The 23,886-nt window shown below is 39.2% G+C and overlaps 1 protein-coding gene across 8 annotated transcripts in view; it reads left to right on the forward strand.

The window, feature by feature from the left end:
• Window positions 1-2,554: 2,554 nt before the first annotated feature.
• Window positions 2,555-23,886, forward strand: part of afap1l1a (actin filament associated protein 1-like 1a) — a 30,907-nt gene continuing 9,575 nt past the window's right edge. The window contains exons 1-2 of one of the 8 annotated variants that reach the window (XM_044127992.1): window positions 2,555-2,660; window positions 23,488-23,613. In XM_044127992.1, coding sequence (XP_043983927.1) covers window positions 2,639-2,660; window positions 23,488-23,613 — 148 coding nt within the window. In that variant the 5' untranslated portion in view covers window positions 2,555-2,638. Of the gene's footprint in view, window positions 2,661-17,480; window positions 17,732-19,292; window positions 19,456-19,749; window positions 19,856-23,487; window positions 23,614-23,886 lie in introns of those variants that run through there. The other 7 variants (XM_044127993.1, XM_044127990.1, XM_044127991.1 and 4 more) reach the window with 7 other exon arrangements.

The raw sequence follows: 23,886 nt of genomic DNA on the forward strand, positions 1-23,886 counted from the left end.
AATGTATCCCTCATCTGTGCTATGGTAGGAAAATCTGACGAGGTAGCACATATAGTCAGAACATTTTTCCTATGCGACAGCAGCAGCTGATCGTTGTGACAGAAATGTAAACAATGGAGTGAGGAGAGAGATGCGCATTTTGTTGCTGGAATAACCGGAACTATTTTGAGTTTCTGCCTCCAAATCCGATTATTATAAGCAGTTTTGGGCTTGTTCTTTCTAAAGTCACTTGGAAATTGAATAAGTCGCGGGGGGCTGCGCTTTTTTGGGGCTTGTTTTTGAATGTGAAGCTGCTAATTTGGGTTTTGAAATAAGCAGACACATAATCGGCCCCAGACTTTGTCTGACACCCGGTTAGTTTTAGTCGGACTTTCTCCGTCCATAATTTCCCGGATGATACATCCCGAAGGGTTTTCATGTCAAGTTAATATATTTGCTGTGAACGACGTCTGGCTTCGAGTTGCGCTCCAGAAGACTGCAAACATCGAAACTAATGATAGACGTGAAAACAGCCATGGATGAAGGTGTCCGTAAGTTGCCCAACTAAATACCATTATATAATCATTAATATTAAGATAAGTGTTACAAATCTGCACAGCGGGAACGTCCATCTGAGTTGCGGAGCCGCAGGAGGTGCGAGGTGACAGCAAACACAGGGCCGTAACCAGAGCCTGAAGGCTGGGGCACGGAGGGAGGGACTCTAACTTAGAGTTTTCCAAACAGTAGTGGTACACACAAAAACATGCAAAAATTACAAAGGTTTTTTTTCTTTTCTTTTTCTTTTTCTTTTTTTTTTTTTTTTTTGTACTGTTGTAACCATTAAACAGTCTCCCCTTCAGTTCAACCTTATAAGTAGAGACACATAGTTGATATTATCATGATACGATTACTTGCGATTAAGTATTGGCAAAGCTCAATGTTATTTCCATCGGTGGTGGAACATTATTGTCAACAGCTGCTGTAAGTAACTAAAAAAAGTTACTTTTAATGTAATTTAGTTCCTTTCCAAATCAAGTGATCAGTAATCTAACTATGGTAAGTTAATTTTTCAAGGAGTAATCAACCAATTGAAGTTGATTACCTATGCCGGCGGTTTTCAAAGTGTGAGGCGCGCCTCCCCTGGGGGGCGCCAGAGCACTTTAGGGGAGGCGCGGTGCGAGGGAAAAAATAAACCGGAAAAGCTATCTGCTTGCCGTCTACTGATGTGAGAGAAACGTCTTTTACGCACACGATCAACTCTGTGGATTTAGGAAAAAGTTGGTACTGTGGAGCGGTGATCAGTGGAAATGTTTCCCTCCTTAGAGGATGTTTTGGCCAGAGATGTCAGTAATGTTACTGACTTCGGACCACTTTTTCCAGCAACGAGTAATCTAACGCGTTGCTATTTCAAATCCAGTAGTCAGACTACAGTTACTTATCAAAATCATTTTTGCGTTACTATCTTCTTTTGTTACTTAATCATATTTCCTCGACGCGTCTTGTCGAGTGACCGACGTCTCTATGCGACAGAAATATAAACAATGGAGGGAGATGCGCATTTTGTTGGTGAAAAATTGAACTATTTTGAGTTTCTGTCGACAAGTCCGATTATTACAAGCGGCTTTGGGCTTAATTTTTTTAAGTCGCTTGAAAATTTAACGAGTTGCTGGTTGCGCCTTTTTGGGCTCGTTTTTGAACGTGAAGTTACTCATTTGGGCTTGGAAATAAGCAGAGACTCAATAAATCCCAGAATTTGTCCGTCATTAACGTAGTCTTACTCAGTCTCTCCCTGTCCATCATTTCCAGGATGATCCGTCCCGCTGTGTTTTTAATGTCAAGTTAATATATTACCTCTGAATGACGTCGAGCTTCGCGTTGCGCTCCAGAAAACTGCAAACATCGAGACTAATATGAACAGCGCAATAAACGTGAAAACAGCCACGAATAAATGTGTCCGGAGTTGGAAATAGTTATAATGGCAAGTTAGCACCGTTATAATTATTAATATTACTGTAAGTGTCACAAATCTGTGCAACCATCTGAGCTGTGGAGCTGCAGGAGGAGCTCTGTGCGCTGTGACACCAAACGCAGGGCCGTAACACAGAACCTGGAGGCTGGGGGGAGGAGGGACTTTAAAATCCTTCTTAGAGTTTTCCAGACAACAGAGTAATCAGTAGTCCGATTAAAGTTACTTTTTCAAAGTAACTATGCTATCACTGGTTTTGGCCAGACCGGGGTGGAGTTTTTACAACTGAACTGTGACATGGAGCTCATGTCACATTTCGAGGCGCAGGCATTGTGCCCCTTTCAAAGTATGAAAGGGCTCACCCTTTCATACTTTGAAAACCCCTGACCTATGCCATTACTGGTTGCCAGATAGAATAGAGAAATGCAACAATTGCTACACCATATTTTTAGGCAATTCAGTGGAGTTCCATTACATTGAAAGATCTAAAAAGCCAAGGCAGGCTGTTTTGAAAAGCGTGTCACCAGGCGGGCTTTAGGACCCAGCGGGGAGGTTCCAGGCCCACTGATCCGCGTTGTATCGCTTCTATCTGTCAGTGGTTTGAGCTCTTCTTCCACACACACGCCCTCACACACTAAACTATGGGCCCCTATTAATTTCTACAGTTCTCACCGGGAGAGCATCAGCTGGACAATGGACCCAAACGACCCCTCATGTAAGTACCTGGAACTTATTTTCTCACCCTAAACTCTGATGCTGAACCCTTCTTTGGGATGTTTGTGTTGTCCTCCTCTTACAACTTTTGACATTTGCTTAAACCGGAAGATTCCTGCTTAATCCAAACCTTTTTGTTTATATCCTGTTTTCAATTCTCATCGAAACTTATGAATCTTCTCTGGCCTACTGTGACTCTTATTGACTTTAATTTCCCTTTTTTTCTTTCTCATTGTTAGATTTTCAGATGTTTTCCTAATGTTTGTTCTGTTAATGTTGCAATGTTGGGCCAGGATGAAAAAACAAAACAAAACAACCAAAACAAGCTTTTGGTCTAAAGTTTCTTGTTCTAGAAAAAAGAATGTCTTGCACATCCAAGTCAAGTCATAAATCTGGAAGAGGAGATGCAACAAACATTGGGTGAGCTTGCACAGAGCCATTACATTTTGACCTCCACCAGCTGAGATTTATTTATTTATTTTTTTGCTGATTTCTAGTGCTTTTGTGTTGAAATAGTTGGAAGTGTTAAATGTGTTTCAGCACTGAGGGTTTTTTCCTTTCTTTTTTTAAGGAGGAGCATATTTACCCCTTGCACATAGGAAAAACAAATCCACTTCCTCCATGTCTGAGGTTTAGATGATGCTTTGATGAGGCAAGGTGCAACCTGATCTTGTTTTAATTGAATTTGTTTCCATGGTTTTACATGGGTTTTGTTTATGTTTGTTTTGGCCCTCCAGCTGATCTTTCTTAATACTTGTAACGCTGCAAAGAATCCCGCTGGAAGCCGACATGTGGAGGTGATTATATTCCATCTAATGAAGATTTTTTTTTATTCTCTCAACTGACTCTATCTAAGAGGAAGTGGGAAAAATAGTATATGTGCTCATTTAGCTTATTTCCAGGACTTTTTTTTTTGCAGAAAGAAAAACTTGCAGTGACATTTATCACTACTCTTCTCGTCCTTCTCATATTTAGCTCTCTTGTATCCTCCCTAAAATCACCAGCACACAAGGATTTCAGTGATGTTATTGTTGCTAATGTGTTTGGTGTGTATCGGAGGAAGGAAGTCTTTAGGTCTTCACCAGGGTGTGTACAATCCCCATCTGTCATTCCTATCTGTCTTGACACACAAACACGCGCGCCCAGCTCACACACGCACAAGAATGCAACTTGGCCGAGTCGTGTGGTTCAGGAAACACCACAAGACCTTACGCACTGTGGTCCCGGGGGATCAGCCGACTGTTTATGTTGTCTTTAAGTCGCCTGATTGGCCTCTGGTGATGAGTAGATTACTTTTACTTGATTTGCTTCAAACAGCAGAACGGTGCGTTTTCAAATTGCCCAAAGCGTCTCTTTGAAATAGCTTCCTTTGTGTAAAGTGTTGGTATAACAAATAAAAGATTCATTTTTCTTTATTTGTAGCAGCTTGTCAAAGTGAGAGGTTTTAAATCCTGTACCAACAAAACACTTCAGGTTTTTTTTAAAGATTTTGCACTTTGGGTGGATTCAGCTAATACTTAAAAAAAATCAAAAGAATCTACATGACCAATAACAAAACATAGAGCTGCATCTTTATTAAAGAGATTAATGGGAAGAGAAACATTTTGTTTGGCTAATTTTTTTTTTAAAGAGCAGGGGATCCACTGAGATAGTATTGATCAGAAGCAGGCAAATGAAAAGCAGATCCTCACAGATTTATCTGAAATGAAACACTTGTCTCCTGTCACAGATAATATCAACCTTTGGAGCACATCAGTGCTGCTAATCTTTTGTCTAAAACATTCTTCCAAGATGTGCATGGGTTAGATCTCTAGCATGTCTCTTTTGATAGTCATACCAACGTCTCTGAACTTAACCTGACACAGAAATGTTTAAAAGACCAAACCTTTCCATTGAGTTCATTTGTTTTCTTGAGCAACCTCAGTTTTGCGGCAGTCAACGCTTATTCACCATGTTTCCTCCTATTCATGCTAATATAAATACGGAAGTGTTAGCGATACGCATCTTCTCGCAATATTGTTGTTGCTTACTATGGCTGGTAAAGTGAGTGAAGGCTATGATCCAGGTTCCCATCACATAGACTGTATATACACATACTTCATAAAGTCTACTGTCCACCATAAGATAAGATCTTAGGTAAGATATTTTAACCACTCATTGCTAATTTAAGAAGCAGATCTACACGTGATGTTTTGGAATCTTTCTGAATGTCATGGAAATTGTATCTTTAACAGTCACACAATCGTGTATAAATACTTAACTCAAGGTTCTACAACTCCACGTCTCCACGGACGGCTTTTGTGCAGCTTTTAGACGTGTGAATCGACACACCTGAGTGAAATTCAGAGGTGTGTTGAAGCAGTGGCACATCTAGAAGTTGCAGGAGACCAGACGGTCGGAAGTTTTTGACCCCTGGTGGAAGTTTTCCCTCAGTTACCCTGATTAAGTGATATTTTGTGCGTGCACCAGCTTTGCACCACTTCCTTGTCCTTCGTTACATCTGTCCTGATTATCAGAAACCTTTTTTTTACTTCTCAGACCTGCTGTACAGCTTTTGTTTTCTTTTTTTTTTTCATGAAGGCCAATATGATGGCAGGAAGCCCTGGAAAAGCATTGTGAGGATCACATGACTTCAGTGCAGTTTGACGTAAAAAGGCTATTGTCAATGACTGACATCATGATAGTAGATGATAAAAGTCTATCCTAATTCAACAAAATTTGGGGATTATGGTTTGGAAGTATTTTTGATACCTGGTAAAATAAAAAAAATATCACATGTCCAAAATATGACACTGATCAAATCTGAAACGGATAATTCTACATTGAGCAGAAAATAGAAAACAGAATTTGCAACAACTGTATTTACAGCTTATTTTCAGTTCACTGCGAAAACTGCAGTGCATTGACTAATCATAGACGTACATGATTTCAGATTGCTGAAAATCAATCTGTGAAACAGTTGCTCTATTAATGGAAACAGAGATAATTGTCATTGTTTGTTTTCCCAATCATAGATTGTCTTACCTTGACAGCTGGATGTAGTTTTTAGAGCCTTCTTTGCGGAAATGCATCAAACTGTTGAATGCCTCCTAAGGCAAAGACAAGCAAGGATATCATTTATAAAATATATAATTGGTCTCACTTTGTTGATAAATCTTACATTTTAAGCTTTTTATGTCTGTAGTTTCTGCAATGATCTTTTTTCTCTTTGTTTTAGTTCATTTTAGATGGCATTTTTGGTACTCTTATCTAAAATATCATGGATAACGCCTAAACAGTGGTATTCTATTTTATTTTTTTCTGCAGAATAGACTTGATTTTACTTCTTGTCTCATGGTTCACTCTAAAAAAAAAAAAAAAATGACCACTGTTACACCAAGTGGGTGTAACAGGGGAGAGGCTGTCTCCTCAGAGATGCATATCGGTAATGGGATTGTCTGTGATTTCGTCCAGCTGATGTGGTCAACTGTAGCTATTGTCACGTAGTATGTTTCAGAGAACGTGACGTGAAGGAACTTTCAGGCTAAGAATTTTCCAATGTAGGTAAATTAAAAAAAACAAATAAAACAAACAAAAAACAAAAACAAAACCTGTGTTGTCACTCCAAGCACAAGTCTGCTGCATACATATGAAATCCCCATTCCAGCCATGCCTTACTGCTCACATGGTGCATTGAGTGTGGCTCAAATACATGAATAGAGAACCTGTGAGCTTGCAATCAAGTTCTAGATTTTTTTTTTTTTTTGCAACTTATAGCTAAGTCTTTATCTTTATAGACAAAAGACAAAGGAACTACTTGCAGCTAACCACATTTCAGCTTTGGTGACTCCAGTTAGCAGGGCAAAAGAGCACCATTTAAATGCAGTTTTCTGTCGTCATCCCGTGACCTCACAGTGTTATCACTTATTATATTTAGATATCCATATATTTGTTTAATTACTTCCATGCATATTCTGTAATCTGTATTCCCACTTATTAAAAGCTAATATTTAGTCAAATATTGTAACTTTTTCTCCAAAATAAAAGAAAAAGTACACATCAGCATTTTAACACAGTGGGTATGAATACAGTGCTAGCTAAACTATTGCTCAGTGCCTTACAGTTTGCTGCTTGTGGGCCAAAGAGCTTTCACAATAACAAAATAACATCCCTGGGTATATTTTTGTTTCAGCCTTTTGCTCTGGTTGACCGTTGTATTAACACCGCTGGGCTGCCAAAACACGACTGAATAAAATAAATGCTTACATATCAGTAATGACTTTTCTGACTTCATTAAAGCAACTTTCAGCACTCTCAGATGATACGTCCCCCTCCATATTTCAGCTTGACTAACTTTAACATTGTCTACAGGAATCCAGTCTGTATAGAAAATGGAATTTCCCTCCCATGTAACTCATAAAGTTGGTAAAGTTCTTTTGTTTCTGAGGTTTATCAGACATTGTCAACAAGCCCTTTAACACGAAAAGACATTCAAACTCTTTTTGTGACTAGATGGGGAATAAAATAACACATTCAGTGCTCTATACGTGCATGTCCCGTCATGTTAAAGCTGTATATCATGGATTATTGTGGAGCAGGCCCTTGCAAAGTGGAATTCCCCTCCTCAACAAGAGTAGGAGATCACTATATAATTCATGTGGCTGGGATGTGTGGAGGGGCACCTCTGTGATGCAGGCCATGTGGGAGTGCACATGTACATTGTGTAAAAGGCAGTGGTCAATGTCTGCATGGCTGTTTACATAGCGTTTCTATGGAGATGTGCTGCTGCACACAGCGCTGCTGCAGACTGTATTTCAAGCTGCTCTGTTCCAGAGGGTGAGGTGACTCCGCCTGGGGAGTGCGTGCACAATCATACAAACAATTCAGGAAAATGTTCCGATTTATTGAAGGGACTTGGCAGAATAGGACCTACCCAACCTGTTATCAGTTGGGGGTTCATAGATGTTACTTGACACCAGCCTCAGTTTACTAAGATTCATGGTGATGCGTCGGTGGGGGAAGTAAATCCTCAGGGCTCTTGGTGGGGAAAAAATAAAAGCCTATGGCGTAGAACGTTCTGGAGGAAAGCCTGCACACAAAAACTTTAAACATACTTCCTTTGTAATTATGCTTTTCTTTAATCATATGTGCTCTTTGATTAGGTTTAAAAATTTTACCCGAGACAATCATCATCACATCCATGTAAGGAGTACTGAGGAGGATCTCGAAAATTAGTCTCTGCTCTTGTTAAATGTTTGTATGGAAAGTATCTAAGTTGCAAAAGGCATAAAAAGTTCAGATATTTTAAATTTAGCAGGTATTTAAAAAAAATGTTATCCACTTCGGTTTACGTCTTTAGATTTGACAAAAGGCTGATTATATGATTCTGTGTGAGACAGTTGCAGATTTTAAACCTTTTTTTTTTTTTTACACTTTTTTGTTTGTTTTATTATTTGCTTCATTGCTTTTTTCTCCCCTCCAGGGGGTCTTTTGTGGGCTCTGGTGTCCCTTATTTGGAGGTAGGCTGAAGGGGAGGTGGAAGTAGGGGGAAGGGGAGGTGGGAAGACATGCGGTGGATGTTGACGGTTCCAGTAATCAAACCCACGACGGCCGCGTCGAGGACTCAGGGCCTCCAAGCGTGGGTCACGCTATCCCCTACACGACCACAGCATGCCCAGGTTTCCTGCTTTATTGGTTTCTGATGAAATTCTGAACTCTCAATGTTGACATGACTGTAAAAGAGTCTTGTTTTTTCCTTTTAACCATATGATGCAACATAGCAATTATCTCAAGTGCCTTCTCTTACCATTCCAGGTATGCCTGCAGGTTTAACGGTTGGAAACTGACTCTGTTGGAAGCTTTCTGCAGCTAGCGTTTCAACAGTAAGGCAGTTCTCATAAAACAGAACGGCAACTCTTAGTGACTAAGAGACTGTCGACCTTTCACTTCATTTTATCATAATAAAGCAGAATTTGCTTATCAACTGGGCACAGCGGTTTTAAAAAAGACTTCAACACTATGAAATAATTACTTTTAAAGACTAAATGACAGGTTTTCTATAGATAAGCAAGGCTTTTCTTCTATAAAATCACACTTTAGCCTGATGAAGAACACCTTGTTGTCTGATTTTCTTTACTTTTTCCTGAGTATTTTATTTTTCCCAGCGACTCACAATGACTACTTACTTCTCCAATGATCGATATATTCAAAGATCAGAACGAGGACAGCGGATAGTCCCACTTTTAAGTTAACCATGCAAATCCAAAAAGAAGACAAAGCTGCCCTTTTCTCCAATGTTGGGAGTTTTTCTGTGTGTATGTTGCTATGTGTGTGTGTGTGTCTGTTCAGCATCAGTGAAGCTACACTTCCACTTGCAAAATAGCATCTTTCTCAGTATGTGAATACTTTTCTGTCTTGGAGACATAGTATTGTGGTGATGTCATAGCACTCGGCGCAGATATGGGATCTGAATTATACTGACTCCTCTGTTGGGCCTTTGTCTGGCAGCGGTCTGACTCAAGCCCCCTATGCCACCCCAGACTTGAATAAATCAGAGTGAAAAAAAAGAAAGAAAAATGGGGCCAAAGCCGAGGGAGTGAAGGGGGCCGTAGCAGACAGACGTCGCCTCATATTGATCAACTTTTTGACCTTCTAGCCTTCGGCCATATTGAGAAAATGCCCAGATGCAATTACTGCCACCTGTTCAGTGTGAACTATTCTGCGATCAGACTACTTTGAACCATCTGTCTGTTCTCTCTTCTTTTTCTCAATGTTGGGGGACGGAAACGAAGGAATTTCCCTGGATGGATTACCAGTTGGTCACCATAGTAACGCAAAGATAGACATGTTTAATATCCAGCTGTTGATGTCTGTCATTTCATCAGATGTTTCAGATTGGATATGTTAGATAAAGAGTAAAGTTGTGTCCAGAGTTTCTTGCAAATTACACTTTTCGCATAAATGGACAACACTGCCTTTCCTGTACCATGTGGTGCTGCTTAGTCTTGGTTGTGTCTCCCAACTTGAAGAAATTGTGTGCCAATGCAAAATAACATGCTAGAAGTAAAAGCAGGTCTGATTTAGCTTTTAGAATATTCCTAATACCCCAATTTAGTTGTTTAACTCTTAAAACCGACGGCACAGATGCGGTTACACATATGGTATTGGAGCAGCACTTTCTAGTGGCTGACAAGACATGCTACACTCAGCAATTTTTTTCCTCCTTACGAGTGGGCATTGCTGCTCACAGGGCAAATATGAATGAATGATGAAAAAAGAAGAGTTGGAAAGGAAGATCATTTAGAAAACTACCCGGCTTCGCTAAATGTTCTTTCAATTAGTTTTTGAAGTTTATGAGACACTTGCGATAAGTACGTACCCTTTGGATCGTTCAGCTGTGCAGATGCCTTTTGCAAGTGAACCTGCTAACTGATGATTCCCATTGTTGTGCCAAGAACCATTTGCGAGGCATAAAACTGGCTACAGAAAGCCTCAAACTGACCGAATCTGAGCCCCTCCTCGTCCCAGTGACAGGAGCTGTTCACGAGGTTAACCAAGTCAGGAATAAAATGTGCTTTTTACCATTTAAATCAATTCCACGGTGTGCTTACATGTTCATTTTCATTTATAAACACTCCAGACTCTTTCCATTCCCTGTTCTATGTTGAGTTTTTCAAGCAAGAAAATAGTCCAATTTATTCAATGGTATCAATCAAGCTTTTTTTTGTTTTGTTTTTCCGTGGTATCAGCTCCTGACAGCCATTGTTCAGGGATCTGTCTGAAGGCTTGACTTTCAAAAATGTATCATAAGCTGTGTCCATTTTATTTTGTTGATCAAGTAAAACTCTCTAACAGTTCCAAGTGCAACTTAAACACTAATAACTAGATTTTGGTATATCTAAATTAAGCTTATGAAGCCAGAGGACAAGTTTCATGATTTGTTTATTTTGCACATGATTAACTGGAATCACTGATTATGTCTCGAACCAAATTATCATATGACTCATGACTTGTTGTAAATGAAACTCTGCCAATTAAAATCTTCCTACACTACACACCATGACGTTTTTCGGTAATTAGTAACTTGCTACTCTGAGCTCATAGAATGAATGAAAGTCAACATAAGGTCCTGATATGGGTAGAAATACAAATGTGTGTGTAGCTCATTCTCAACATCAAAAGCTTCTGTGTCTAACGGCTGTCCTTAAATAATGGCTAAGCAGTCGAGTGCCCAAGACAGTAACTCTTCCACATCATCACCACATAAATTCTCTTGTTAGCTGGGACACTTTGTAAAGTTTTTTTTTTTTTTTGTCGCTGATATGATGCTCAATGGAGTTTTACAATTGAAAATAGAGAGAAGTGTATTAAGCCAAAAGGTTGTCCAACAAAGTGACTGCAAGTTAGCCAAATATCACATTTGACCAATTATTAGCAATGACGATTCAACGCGAATCCAACCTTTGTTCAAACCTGAAAACAGATTAAAACTGTGATCAGGGTAAGTAATTGTGCGGCGGAATGCAGGCCGTTTGCATGCAGGATCTTGATAAATAAAAAGGCATTTCAGGGTAAGAAATCTGCTGAATTGTCATTTTGTAGGGTTGAGCAAAGCATCTGGCTGCTGGTTTAAAAAAAAAACCATCCAGACTGGAGTAACTCAGACTGCATTCTTGGGCATCTTCCAGCATGACAGCATTTTGTGTGTTTGTTCACTTGTATGGGGTCTTTTCTGTATTTTTTATGATATCCTGAAGCATCTTTCGGTGTTCAATAAAAACAGCAGGTTAAGAGAGGTTGTTTTTTTCCTCTACAGCTCTTCCAGACAAAATAAGCTTTTCCACATGGTCTCCTCCGTCCCTGCGCCAGATTTGTAGTCTGCATTCGGTGTAGTATGTTGATCCTAATGTTTGTCTAAGATTCCTGGCCATGTGATGAACGCAGCTGCCAAGCTATGAGAAAGTTGTTTTCACCCTCGAGGGGGTCAACCTGCATTTGCTCTGTGAAAACTGAGCTTCATTACAATGTCCTCTCTTTGAAATACAGCTCTAAGCGTAACTCGGTCAACGCTATCTAATGTCAGGATCTAAGGAGCGCAATGAGAATGGGGTCACCACAGACGGTAAAGTTAAAGTGGCATTGGGTCAGCTGACAGGAAGAGGAAACAGAAGGCCGGGGTTGATAGGCGATGTCATTGGTAGAAGGAGGAAGTGCATCTCTATAGGGGCCACATGGGGCAACCCCATAAGGTTGGCTGATGTAGGAGAGGGAAATTATTTTCTTGGCATTGAACAGAATCAGAGTCATCTTCAAAGAATCTTCTAAAGAACTCGGAGCAACAATGGGCTCAACATTATAGCTCTGTCAGGTGATTTTCCCTGACTTCCATAGATCAGAAAAAAACAAACTTACATCGTGATTATTTTTGTCTTTGGTTCCTCTCGCAGGATTGTTTCCCAATGTTTATCCACGTCATGTATTTTTTAAAAAAAAAGATTTTAATGCTTCACTTTCAGACATCAAATTAAGAAATTGAGCTTGCTCAGCCTTAACAGCTAGAAACATCCCAGCAATAGCAAAAATAACAAAGGGTTCGCTGAAACTTGCCTTTGCAGCTTTGGAAAAAAGATAAACAAAACCAGTCTTAAATGCAACATTCAAGTACTGTAATCATAGAATTTAAAACATCATGTTAAGATCATGGTGTTTTATTAAATGCAGTTAAAATGTGTCTAATTCAGTTCAGAATAACAACACTGCACCAGTCTGCTACAAATTTCAGCTGGTTGCAAAACAAATTGGTAATTTTCAGTTAGAACATCTGATACTATTGCTGATTATTGTGATGGAAATATCAAATATTTGTGAAATCTCCATGAAAGCTTGCTAGTCTTGTGACTATTACTTTGGCAGTTTTGTTCTTTTAAAAATACTTTCTTACAGTAGAACTTTGACCTCACAGCGTGACCTTGTTGAGGTCGCACTTTCAAAGTGATCATATTAAGAAATGTCATCCCATCGAGATGTTTTAGTATATTCATTTTCTGTGTTGTTATTATTTTTAACTGTTTAGGATGCAGCATAAAAATATAGGAAACAAAAAGGGGCAAACAGATGTACAACATTTAAAGAATCGAAAACAGAAGGTGTTTACTATGCAGTGAAGAAATGAATGTGCTCATTACCACAAGACGATATGTGCTAGTAATTATCAGCCAGTTTTGGAAGACATTATGTCATGAAAAGTTATATATGAGTGTGAAATGGTTCATTCTGGGTGTATGGTTGTGGTTGGGATTTTCTCAGTGTTGAAATATTAACACTGAGAATAATTCAGCTTTTGGCTGGGTGAACTGAAATTTGTGACTGAACTTGCACAACACTGGAAATGAGAGGGATGGATTATGGCATAAGCAGGGGATTGGAATTTGAGATCGCTCTCGGAATGTGGTGTTATTTTCTTGTAGTATTGGATTCCTTTATTTAGTTTTCCCTACAAAAATAAGAAAGTCAATGTTTTCCTTCACTTTCATTTGCTGCTAGTCTACAGAGACTCTTAGCTTGGTTTTGAAGAAGACCAATGCTGGGAATACAACCTTTCACAGCAATGTTTGGGTGATATATTCTCCAGAGATATTATACATAAGTGTAATTTCTTTTGCAGGGTTCATATGAAGATCATAGACTCAGACCGAATAACACATTATATGTATGGATTGTGTGCAGTTGCATATTTAAAATCACAACAAATGAAAATGCCATATCTGTAGATCTGCTTCTTCTCCAGCGATGACGTAAATTGCCAAGAAAATGACGGTCAAGTCACAGTTGCAGTCATTATATTGATATGCTTTATCTTTCCAATGAAGCTTCACCGTCTGTGTTTACTTGTTGTGGACTCCAGAGTTATCAGACCTGTAAATGCCCAGACATGTTGTCAACCAGCAGAGGAGAGGAGAAAACGTCACCCTCGGGAAATGTCTGGAATCCTGAGTGCACTGGAAGTTCATTTAATCAAGATCACAGGTGTCAAACTCCAGGCCTCGAGGGCCGCTGTCCTGCAGTTTTGAGATATGCCACAGGTACAAAAAAACGCTGGAATGAAATAGCTTAATTACCTCCTCCTTGTGTAGATAAGTTCTCCAGAACCTTAATGACTTAATTATTCTATTCAGGTGTGGTGGAGCAGAGGCACATCTAAAAGTTGCAGGACAGCAGCCCTCCAGGACTGGAGTTTGACACCCCTGATCAAGATAGAGCAGCGGTTATTAAGACGAGACATGGTTGGAAAATGTCTTGATGCAATTAAAAACTTGAAGTATGTATGATTTACCCCATTTTTCTTTGCAAGGTGTCTGCATTCACCTCACTAATTTGTATATGATGAAAGAGTGTGATAAGGTTGTGGTTTACAAACTAAGAGTTAGAATTTCCATAATATTTTTGCTATCTTGCAGGCATTGTCTACAGCCACACAATGCCTTGCTGTGTTAAGTTGCATTGTCCTCAGATTTTTTTTGAGAAATAAAAATAATAAAAAAAAAACATGGCAGGTAAAAAAAAATAAATAAATAAAAAATACTTTTGTGCCTCTGAGGATTGCTAGAGAATTAACAAAGATGATGAAGCATCACAAAGACCAATAAACACTGCAGACAGGTCCAGAATAAAGTTGTGGAGTAGTTTAAAGCAGAGTTGGATTACTTCCCAAGTTAGGAACGTCACACAGAGCACTGTCAAAAATGTTATCTGAAAAGAGAAAGGAAATATGAGAAAGCTTATTAGATGATACTAAAATAAAAAAATTTTGCATTTATTGATCTGGTGCAAAAATTACAGCCTTATTGAAAATGGCTGTGGTAGCATCGCTTGGTCGGGATGGTTTTCTACAGAAGAGACAGGGAAGCCAATCAGGGTTGAAAGGAACCCTGATTGTTCCTGAATGGAACAAAATACTTTCCTGAAAGAAAACTTGTGAGATGCAGCAAAAGACCACTGACTGGGATGAAAAACTCATCTTCCAGCAGGACAATTGCCCAAAACATACAGCTGGAGCTACAGTGATATAATTTATAGTAAAGCATTTTCATGTGGTGTGAAGAAATTCAGAATTTCTGAAAACTAAATCTTCATCAACAGCAAATTTATGTTGTTGATTTAAAATAATCAATAGAACCAATTTGTCGCAACTCTAGTTAGAAGAACCGGGATCAAAAACTAAGAGTACTCTTGGCAAAACTTTAAAAGTGATATTGACGGACGTTTGCCATCTATTCTGCCTGAGCTTGTGCTATTTTGCGGTAGGGGTGAAACAATGACAAACCTAGAAGAGACAAACCACCTTAAATTTGGGGTCTGACTACAAGTCCAGACCACACTCTTCAGACTATTTTTTGTAAAAGAAATTCTAATAATTTTCCTTAAACTTTTCAATTTAAAATACTTTATTTCAGTCTTTCATGAAAAATATCCCAGTAAAATAGAAATTATTGGTTGCTATGTGACAAAATATGAAAAAATTCAAGGGTTAGAAACAATGTTGCAAGGCACTGGACATACTCCAGCTGCACGGCGGTATTTAGTAAAACCTCATGTAATTTTCAAGCTGTTTTCTGTCCCCCATACAGACAAAAAAAATCCTCCCATGTCTCACTTAACCTGAGATAATATTATGCTTGCGCTAGAAAAAATTAAAATAAAAAAAAAGTAGCAGAGTAATGTTTTTCAGCTGACAAAGAGACTCCCACACATTATTTCTGGACACCACAAGATTGTCAACCTGCTGAGTTCTTTCATGCCTGGTCAGATTTGGAAGAGTCTGTGTATGCAACATTTCCAAAGACAATAGGAATGAAAGAGGTGTTAAGAAAGACCTGGTAATTTTCCTTACCTACTGACCTCTTGTTCAACACAGATGGTGCTGTCTTTAAATGTTCCCACGGCAGCTTGCCTTAGAGACCCTGTAGTTCTGCTTTTATATTTTATGTTATACATGTGGTACTTAAAATCCGTACACTATTCATCTTTACTACTGATTAAAGTAATTTAAAAAAAGAAGCGTTTGAGGTCACCCCAAACTTGTTGTGTTGTGAGATAAAAGGGTGTGAATTTTACAGCTGAGTGTAAACTGGAGTCCTCCTGCCATCCTGTTGGCTGACGTGTGATTACAGTTTCACTCTGGAGGTCAGAGTTCATATTTAGTCACAGAAAGCAGTGGTTTGTCAGGCTGTGACCGGGTATTGCAGGGTGTGTCTGTTGGGTTTGTCGCAGCCAGGGCCGATTTATTAAAAAAAAAATAAAAAAATTGGGAAACACTATATGCCTCTGGGAAGTTCTGGCTTTTGTACAATAAAATTTTTGGAAACGGTCCAGCATCTCTCAAAGTGCGCAACTCCCACATTGATCCACAAAAACAAATCCAAGACGAGACCTTTATTAAATTTCTCTGTCTTTTTTTAGTTGTTTATTTGTGTTTGTGTCTATGTAGACTTTCCACAACATAGTTACATAAAGACCCAGAAAAGCAAACAGCCTGCTTAAAAGAACAAAATATATATTTATTGGTGGTGGAATACAGACATTTGGAGAGTTGAAAGCAGGAGACAAATAATACTAACAAATGGACTTAACAGAGACCCTAGTTCTGCGACAGACTGGCAATCTGTCCAGGGTGAACCCCGCCTCTCTCCCGGAACGTTAGCTGGAGATAGACACCAGCAACCCTCCCGACCCCATTAGGGACACAAGGTGATTAGAAAATGGATGGATGGATGAGAGACCCTAGTTTCTGATAAAGGTTCTTAACAGCATTAATTAACTAAAGCACAAGTAATTTACTCTTACATTTTTCTTCAGCATGAATTAGCAGTTGTACAGTTAGCATGATTAGCATTAGTAACTCTAAACATCAGTTTCAATGTGTAATTCTTAGGTGTTGTAGGACATTTTATTTAGTTTTCAGATTTAACAAATTTCAAATGCGCCACTGCTGCGGTTTTCTTTTGTCCACCTGAAGAGATTTCACTTCAGATCAGCCCAATTTTATTAGAGGTTACTCTGTCTAGCCATGGTTTAGCTTGGCTTTAGTTTTATCACTGTCCTCTTCCTCTATTTCTCAAGTTTTATTCCTTGAATGAAACTTCATTAAAGAGGATCAAAAATAACTTACAAGATGACTTATAGGAGGATCCTGTTCATGTTTGCTGTATCTCTCAGTTTTGAAACCGTTCCTACACCAATCATAGGACAAAAACAAAAAAGCCAATAGTTCTAAGAGACAGATTGAACTATGTTGAGGGCTGTTTGTGTAGTTTTAGTGGCTGAGTGAGCGATTGAGGGCAGCATGCTGCGTCATGTTCGGGGCACTTGAATCTGCCTCAGGGCAACAAGTCATCCACGTGGAACTCTCAAAGGTCTACCTATGCTATACAGAAACAGCTAAACGCTGTCATGTTTAAGTTGACATTTCTTAAAGCAACCAACATTCAAGTTTTCAGATGTAGGGCATTTACTGTCAAAGCTAGTGCTGTTGGAGTTATTTGAATTCAGAGTGGCAGTAACCAGGGTATTTGTGGGATCTTTTGGACTTCCTTGAGTGGTTGGCATTTTGTTTGGATGGTTGGACGGCCATGGTTTGGTTTCAGGTGAAAGAATGTGGAAGAATAAAGAATGTGGGTTAGCTATTAGTCGGCATGTGTGTTTACACAGCAAGCCTTTCCCAGGTGCTATACAATCCCCAGGATTACAGTGGAGGGCAATCCAGCAAGCTTACACACACACACACACACACACACACACACACACACACACACACACTGCACCACAATCTCCCTACCCCCCAAAAGGAAAAAAGAGGAGGGTAGACAGAGGGAGGTGGAGAGAGATAACAGATCAGATGGAGGAAGGGAGAGGTAAAGGGAGTGTGAATTCAGCCTACTCGAGCTAACCTCCACAGGACTGAGTGAAGCTAGAAATCTTTTACAGAACGGTGGAATATCTTGTTTTATTCCTGCATCTATTTTGTGTATAAGGGAGCTGGTTTGCTTCCTTCTTAATCTTGCAGAATGGTGGGTCTCTCATCCATGGCTGCTGAGGGTAAGTTTTGTTACATGTTCCATTTGGCTAATAATTTCCATTCCAGGTATATACAGTAAAATGTCAGGATTACAGTGAGAATAGAAAAGATTTTTAAAGATGTTCCACTTTATTCTGCTCCCCAAATTCTGCATACCTTAAAAAACAAAACAAACAAAAACAAAAAAAAAACCTCACATCACTTTGCTCGAAAACTCATAGAGTAAGTGGTTTAAACGTACTGGGGAAGCCGCATGCCAGTAAAACCAGGTGGTGAAACGTTGCGTTTTAATCCACTAAAGCCTCTGTGTGGGTGTGAAGTGATCTGCTGGTTGGGATGCAGGCAGCGATGTTGTGAAACAGAGCTGATGCTAAATCACTGAAATCTGTGACTTTTGACTCACTGTGACGATGTTTGTGTTTGCATTGCATGCCACGGAACGTTGTCTCAGCATGAGGAAGATCTTTTAGTAAAACGGGGGAGTAGCAAGAAGAAAAAAAAAATATATATATATATCTATGTGCACCCAGTTGAGGTCACATTATTCGTTTCATCAGAGTTTGTCAGACATGTTAGCACAGGTGCTGAACTCCCGTTGCCACCCCACACCCCCCACTCAACCTCCTTTCCCTGCAGAGTTTAAACAAAAAAAAGAAAAGAAAAAACTCCAATTGGAAGCTCCTTTTAAAGGCTTGCTCTGTAGTGTTAAACAAACCATTCTCTCTGACTTACAAATGTGTGCTCGCTCACACAAATACCATGTACTCTTAACAAGCAGAGGAATGTTACTGGTGTTTTACAGCAGTTGTAAGGCAAGTGAAAAGGGCTATATGTTTGAATGTGTACAGAGCTTTGGAAAACTTTTAATATTTATGCATTTTCTTTTTTTTCTCTCTAGTTGCTCAAAGCTTAAACAATCAAAGTGTCTTTGGCAAGTAACAAAACTCTTTTTTAATCTCCTACAGAGTTTAGGACTACTAACAGTGATAAGATCACTTTTTTTTCAAATTTTAGATTTCAACTTTTAGTTATTTCTCGCAAATAAGAATTTTAGAGTTCCAATGATAAATAATAATGATAATAAGACAACCCCAAAAGTTTTAATTGTAATTTCAAAAGCCAGAGATTCACAACTAATCCTGAATTCAGAGTGCATATGGATGCTGTACATATGAACACATTTTTTAAGTTGCAGAATTAAGTTGTTTACTTGCCTATTAAATAAATAGCACACCTAGTAGTGCATAATCTATCTCTGATCTTATTTGTTTATTACATACATGAAATATGCAAAAAAATATTTGGATACAGTTGTATTTGCTAATAGTTGTTCAAAGAAGCAGCAAGATCTGGTAGAACTACACTATATTTAATTAGAAACATATTTCTTGCTAAAGTGAATTCTGGCTTGCTATGCGGTATCCAGTTGCTTACCGTATGTATGGTGTAAATTTCTGATATTGTTTTGAGTCCTGGGTCTGCTCATGCAATCTGCAGGCTTGAAACCTTGAGACTCTTATTTTGAAATAAGAAAGGAAGTGGTTTTTCTGACAGACAAAAAAGACTTCCTGTCAACGTCAAGCTAGGTGACGCCCCGTTATGCTGGCTTCCAGTTGTACTCGGAACTGGGAAATTTCGACTTCCCAATCTGAAATATCAACTGGAACTCTGGAACCCCCTTCGAAGTCGGATTTCCAACTGGTAAACTGGGGAAGCTCCGACTCCCCCAGTTATGACTTGTAAGGTAGAGTTTGTGTTTCAGTATGGCTGCTTCTTGCATCAGCAGTTGTGGTGGAAACATGCTTATTTTACAAGACAAGAATGCGTCTTAAAATCAGTATTACTTATAGTGCTTAAAATTGTAAACACAACAAAATAAAATTAGTGCTTTCTTATGGAAAGTAAAGTTTTAAATGACGTTTGTAACAGATAATGCAGACAATATGGGTGACGCCATGTCGAAATTCCAACTTCCGTCAAACTCAGCACCAAGTTTCAACTAGGTTTCCTAGGTGATTAATGCGTAACAAATATATTGAGGATGCCCCATCGCCTTTTAGCGATCGTTTAGCTGGTTTGAGTACTTGGTGGAAAAAAGAAGCACTGCCAGACAGACAGACTGACAGGCATGATATGAATTAATTGTAAGCGTTATGATCTGCTTCGAGTCCTTCTATTGGACTATATCTGATGAATGTAAAATTTAAATAACCTTGACTGACTGTTTTGTTCTACACTGAATGGAGATTATGTAAACAGTAGTTTAAGATTTATGAGAAATTTAAGCGATTTATAAAAGCAGGGGAAGGGGAGTATTTGTTTTTGGCATTAGACCACTTTAGAATCAGACCAGGATAAATACCACAGTATGGATTACTCCAACCTGGATGAGAATAGTCCCCACTGACGATAGATTCTTAAACAAAACTTGAGATTTATAAAACATTTTAAGATAATACTGCACTGCAGAGCGTCTTGTCAATTGATGAATGTCATCTTCGACAAACATTAAATAGATCTAAGCAGGTCAGATTGCTGTTTTGTTTGAAATCTCGATTCTTCTGAAAACCACCCCAAAATGATTTATTGCATCAACCAGTGACTAAACTTTCAGATTTTTAAACAGAAATAACAGCGTTATTGTTTTTTTTATGTCTGTCAAAATTCCCCAATGGTTTGGCCTTTTAGTCTTTTATTGGGGGGGGAACAGACAAAAATATTCCTACAAACCTTGCTAAAATTTCATGTCCCCCTTGTGTAATCATTATCATGTTGTCTTCTCTCCTTAGTCAGAAATATCTTTAGCAAATTTTTCAACTCTACTTATTAGGAACCCTCCAGTGCCATGCCTGCAGGTGCTTCAATTAGGGTATTCACATTTTGTACAAATTTTGATGACTCACTGTTGTAATATTAAATGGGAACTTATTTTATCCAGTTGTTAACATGTCAGTGGTTTTCCGACTTCCATCTAGAACAGGATAAACACTAATATCTGAGTTCTGACTTTCAAGTTAAAGTAACTGCACCAAGATTATGCATTTCGAACCAATAAACAGTTGTTGCAAATATTTCAAGGATTGTATTATGCTATAGATGAATTGGAACCCACGATTCTGGGTTTGATTCGCATGACATAACCAGCATTTTAGAGGTGGTATTCATCACTCCACATGCCAGATACTACAGAATAATTAATCCTTGCTCATTTTGGCACAATTGCATGGGCCCCCTAATCCTCAAATTGAATAATCCGCTTTCTAAAGCACAGGTCCAAATGAATTAGTGAAGTAGATTTATGACTGTGAGCTCAAATGTTATGCCAGCTCCCTGAGAAGCGCTGCTTTGATTTCTGTGTTGTTTGATTTAGTGCTGAGTGGTGTATATTTCAGTTTCTCTGCGCAGCAAGTGAGTCATGCTGTGGAAGAGGTTTTGTCTTTCGCCTGGGTAGGGGAAGTCCAGTGCTGAAGCCAGGATCTAAACAGCTGTAGCAGCTGGCAGGGGGACAATATTCACCAGGCCAAGACATCCCACTCAAAGCAAGCTTCCTTTGCCTCCATGAACTTCACTTCCTTATTACCCCTGGGTGAATGGGTTCTTAATGAAGAGACATTCCTCGTCGCTGCGTGAATTAATTCCTCATGCCCAGTCCTCGGAGAGTTTATTACAATGGAAGGAAACCACTCTAAGGTGGAAAGCAGTGTCTTTAAACAGAAACAGACAAACAGACATGCCGGCTATAGGTGTTGACTGTGGCCATGGCAGAGCATTGTTAAGCCCATAGGAAGACCCGCCTCAGGAAACAATGTCTGTTTTTAGGGAGTGGGACTTTGAAACGAAGGACGTGTAATGCTGCCAAACAGTAAATAAATCTCCCAACTCATAAGAAATGGCAGCTTGTCAGTAGTGATTACATGCAGTGTCACTCTATCAGAGCTAATGATGTGAGAGTCCAAAATTGTGCCAAAATGTATCTGTATACTTTGTACACACACACACACATAATGGGGGCAGGAATGCCTTCCCTAAAGTTGCAGACCAGAGTTCACACTGACACACCTTATTAAATACACAACTGAAGCCTGCCTGTGTTTTTCTATCTGTGTGTATGTTAGTTTGGGTGTGCATTTGTGTTGTTCAATGTAACGTTTCTTCTTGGCGTACGACCGCCCAGTGAGCAAAGAGTTTTCTGGCTCAGCGGCTGTCCCGTGGCTGACCTCAGCGAGATGCACGCTTCAGTGGGCCTAACTCGACTGGACTGTGAAAATTCGCCAATTTTGAGTAGTGAGTGAGAGAATAATATGCGAGGAGTGGGAAGTCAGCGAAGGTGGTGTTGTAGGCAAGCAACGACTCATGTCTTGCAATGGTTTGAGGATTAAAGAAGCATAGAAATGTGCATGGGTATGCAAGGACTAGCAAAATGGAAGGAGGAGACAATCAGTAGGTCCTTCTTGGTGGTGCTTCCTTGTGGTTTAAGATAAGATAAAGAAGAATGTTAACCACATGCAGTAGGTTGCAAAACCTTTTCCCAGAACATCCTGCCGCTGAAGGTTAGCGGGGCAGCTTATTTAAGTTTTAGTCTGAAAACAGAGAGGGACCGGCCCCAGCTTTCAGGTCAACACATGATGTGAGTCACATATCCCTTTAATCTGAGTCTTCATGGGTTGCAGAACCAGGAAAGCCTTGTAAAATCCACAAATATTACAGGTTACTGTGAAGAAATATTTGTTTTCATAAAAGAAAGGACAATAGTTTTGTTGTGACTTGTGTCAGCCTCTCATTTTATTGACCTGCATGTCAAATTCTTTTGTCCAGATTGAAAAACTGTTGAACCTCTTATCATTTTGTTGTGTACCAAAACAAAGTGGACTTCCATTGTCTTTAACAACTCTTAATTTCGATCAACTTCACTATGTGAATGCTATTTCATGGACCTTAACCATCATAATAGTTGCTTTGGAGTGGCTATTTGAAGAGAAGCAGATGATTACTTATAAAGGGAGCAAAAGTTGGAGAGTGAAGAACAGAGTATTTCCAAAGTGTGGATCCCGGCAAAATGTCAGATTTTATACGAAAGAAAAGCCTTGACATTGTGTTATACAGATACTTGGGAGGAAAAAGGTTTTCATGTTGTTCAGCAGGTGCCTAACATTGGAAGATCATTGGTGGGATACTGCCTCTTACCTCCGTCCTCTGTCTCAATAATCCCTGTTTTCCACAACAATCCAATGCAAAAGAAACTTTTTCTTTAGGTTCATAAAACAGTACTTAAGCAAATCACTTCAACAGTTTTGAGATTAGAGATTTTCAAGAGAGGAAAAGCCCAGTCTAGTCTTGGCTCTCCTTGGTACGAGCTGTTAGTTATAGCCTCTGGGGTGTACAACATGAATATAATGTGAGATTTTTCAATATAAGATATCATCTGCATATAATACATCAATTTCACTTCAAAAATCCCAAACTATCCGTTTAAGGGAAAATGTCAAACAACCTAAGATCCATTCATTCTCTGAGTTAATTACCAATTAGCATTGCTTCCTGTCACTGAAGCCCCCGTCTGTTTAGTCTGGTCTGACTCTGGGGGAGTTGGTGCCGAGACCGCTGATGTATATTGACACTCTGTAAAGCATTGTAACATAAAACGAAGAGGAGAGAAAGCCCCAACGAAATCCTGTGGGTTTGTTTATACTTGTCCATCTGATCTTTGCCCTCTCTGTTCCTGAACTGATGTCTTGCATCCTGACCTTATATGACCTTTCACTCCCTCCTTGTGCAGCAGTGGAGGTGCTGGTTAAGGAGCTTGGTGTGCTGCTGAAGATGCTGGACCAAGAGAACCTCAGCATGTCTACCCAGGAGAAGAAAACTTCAGTGAGGAACCTCTTACAGCAGATCCAAACTTCAGGTCAGAGAGGAGAAGACACAGATAAGTGGGAGTCAATGAAAGTGTGGGATGTTGAAATGTTATTTTGTATTTTATTTACGTATTAGTCAAATTTTAAGTATTTTTGTGTATGCCGTAAGCTAGGTAAAACTGACTTTCATTAAATGTCAAACGTTATTGAATGATAAACATGTTTAAAAATGTGAGAATCTTTTATAGAATTCTATTTCCATTTGCTTTGTTTTTGTTCAAGTCACCTGGCTAATCTTACCGGAGATTGATGTCTCTGCTCTC

The sequence above is a fragment of the Gambusia affinis genome, linkage group LG09 (genome assembly GCF_019740435.1).
Source record: "Gambusia affinis linkage group LG09, SWU_Gaff_1.0, whole genome shotgun sequence".
Classification (NCBI taxonomy): Eukaryota; Metazoa; Chordata; class Actinopteri; order Cyprinodontiformes; family Poeciliidae; genus Gambusia; species Gambusia affinis.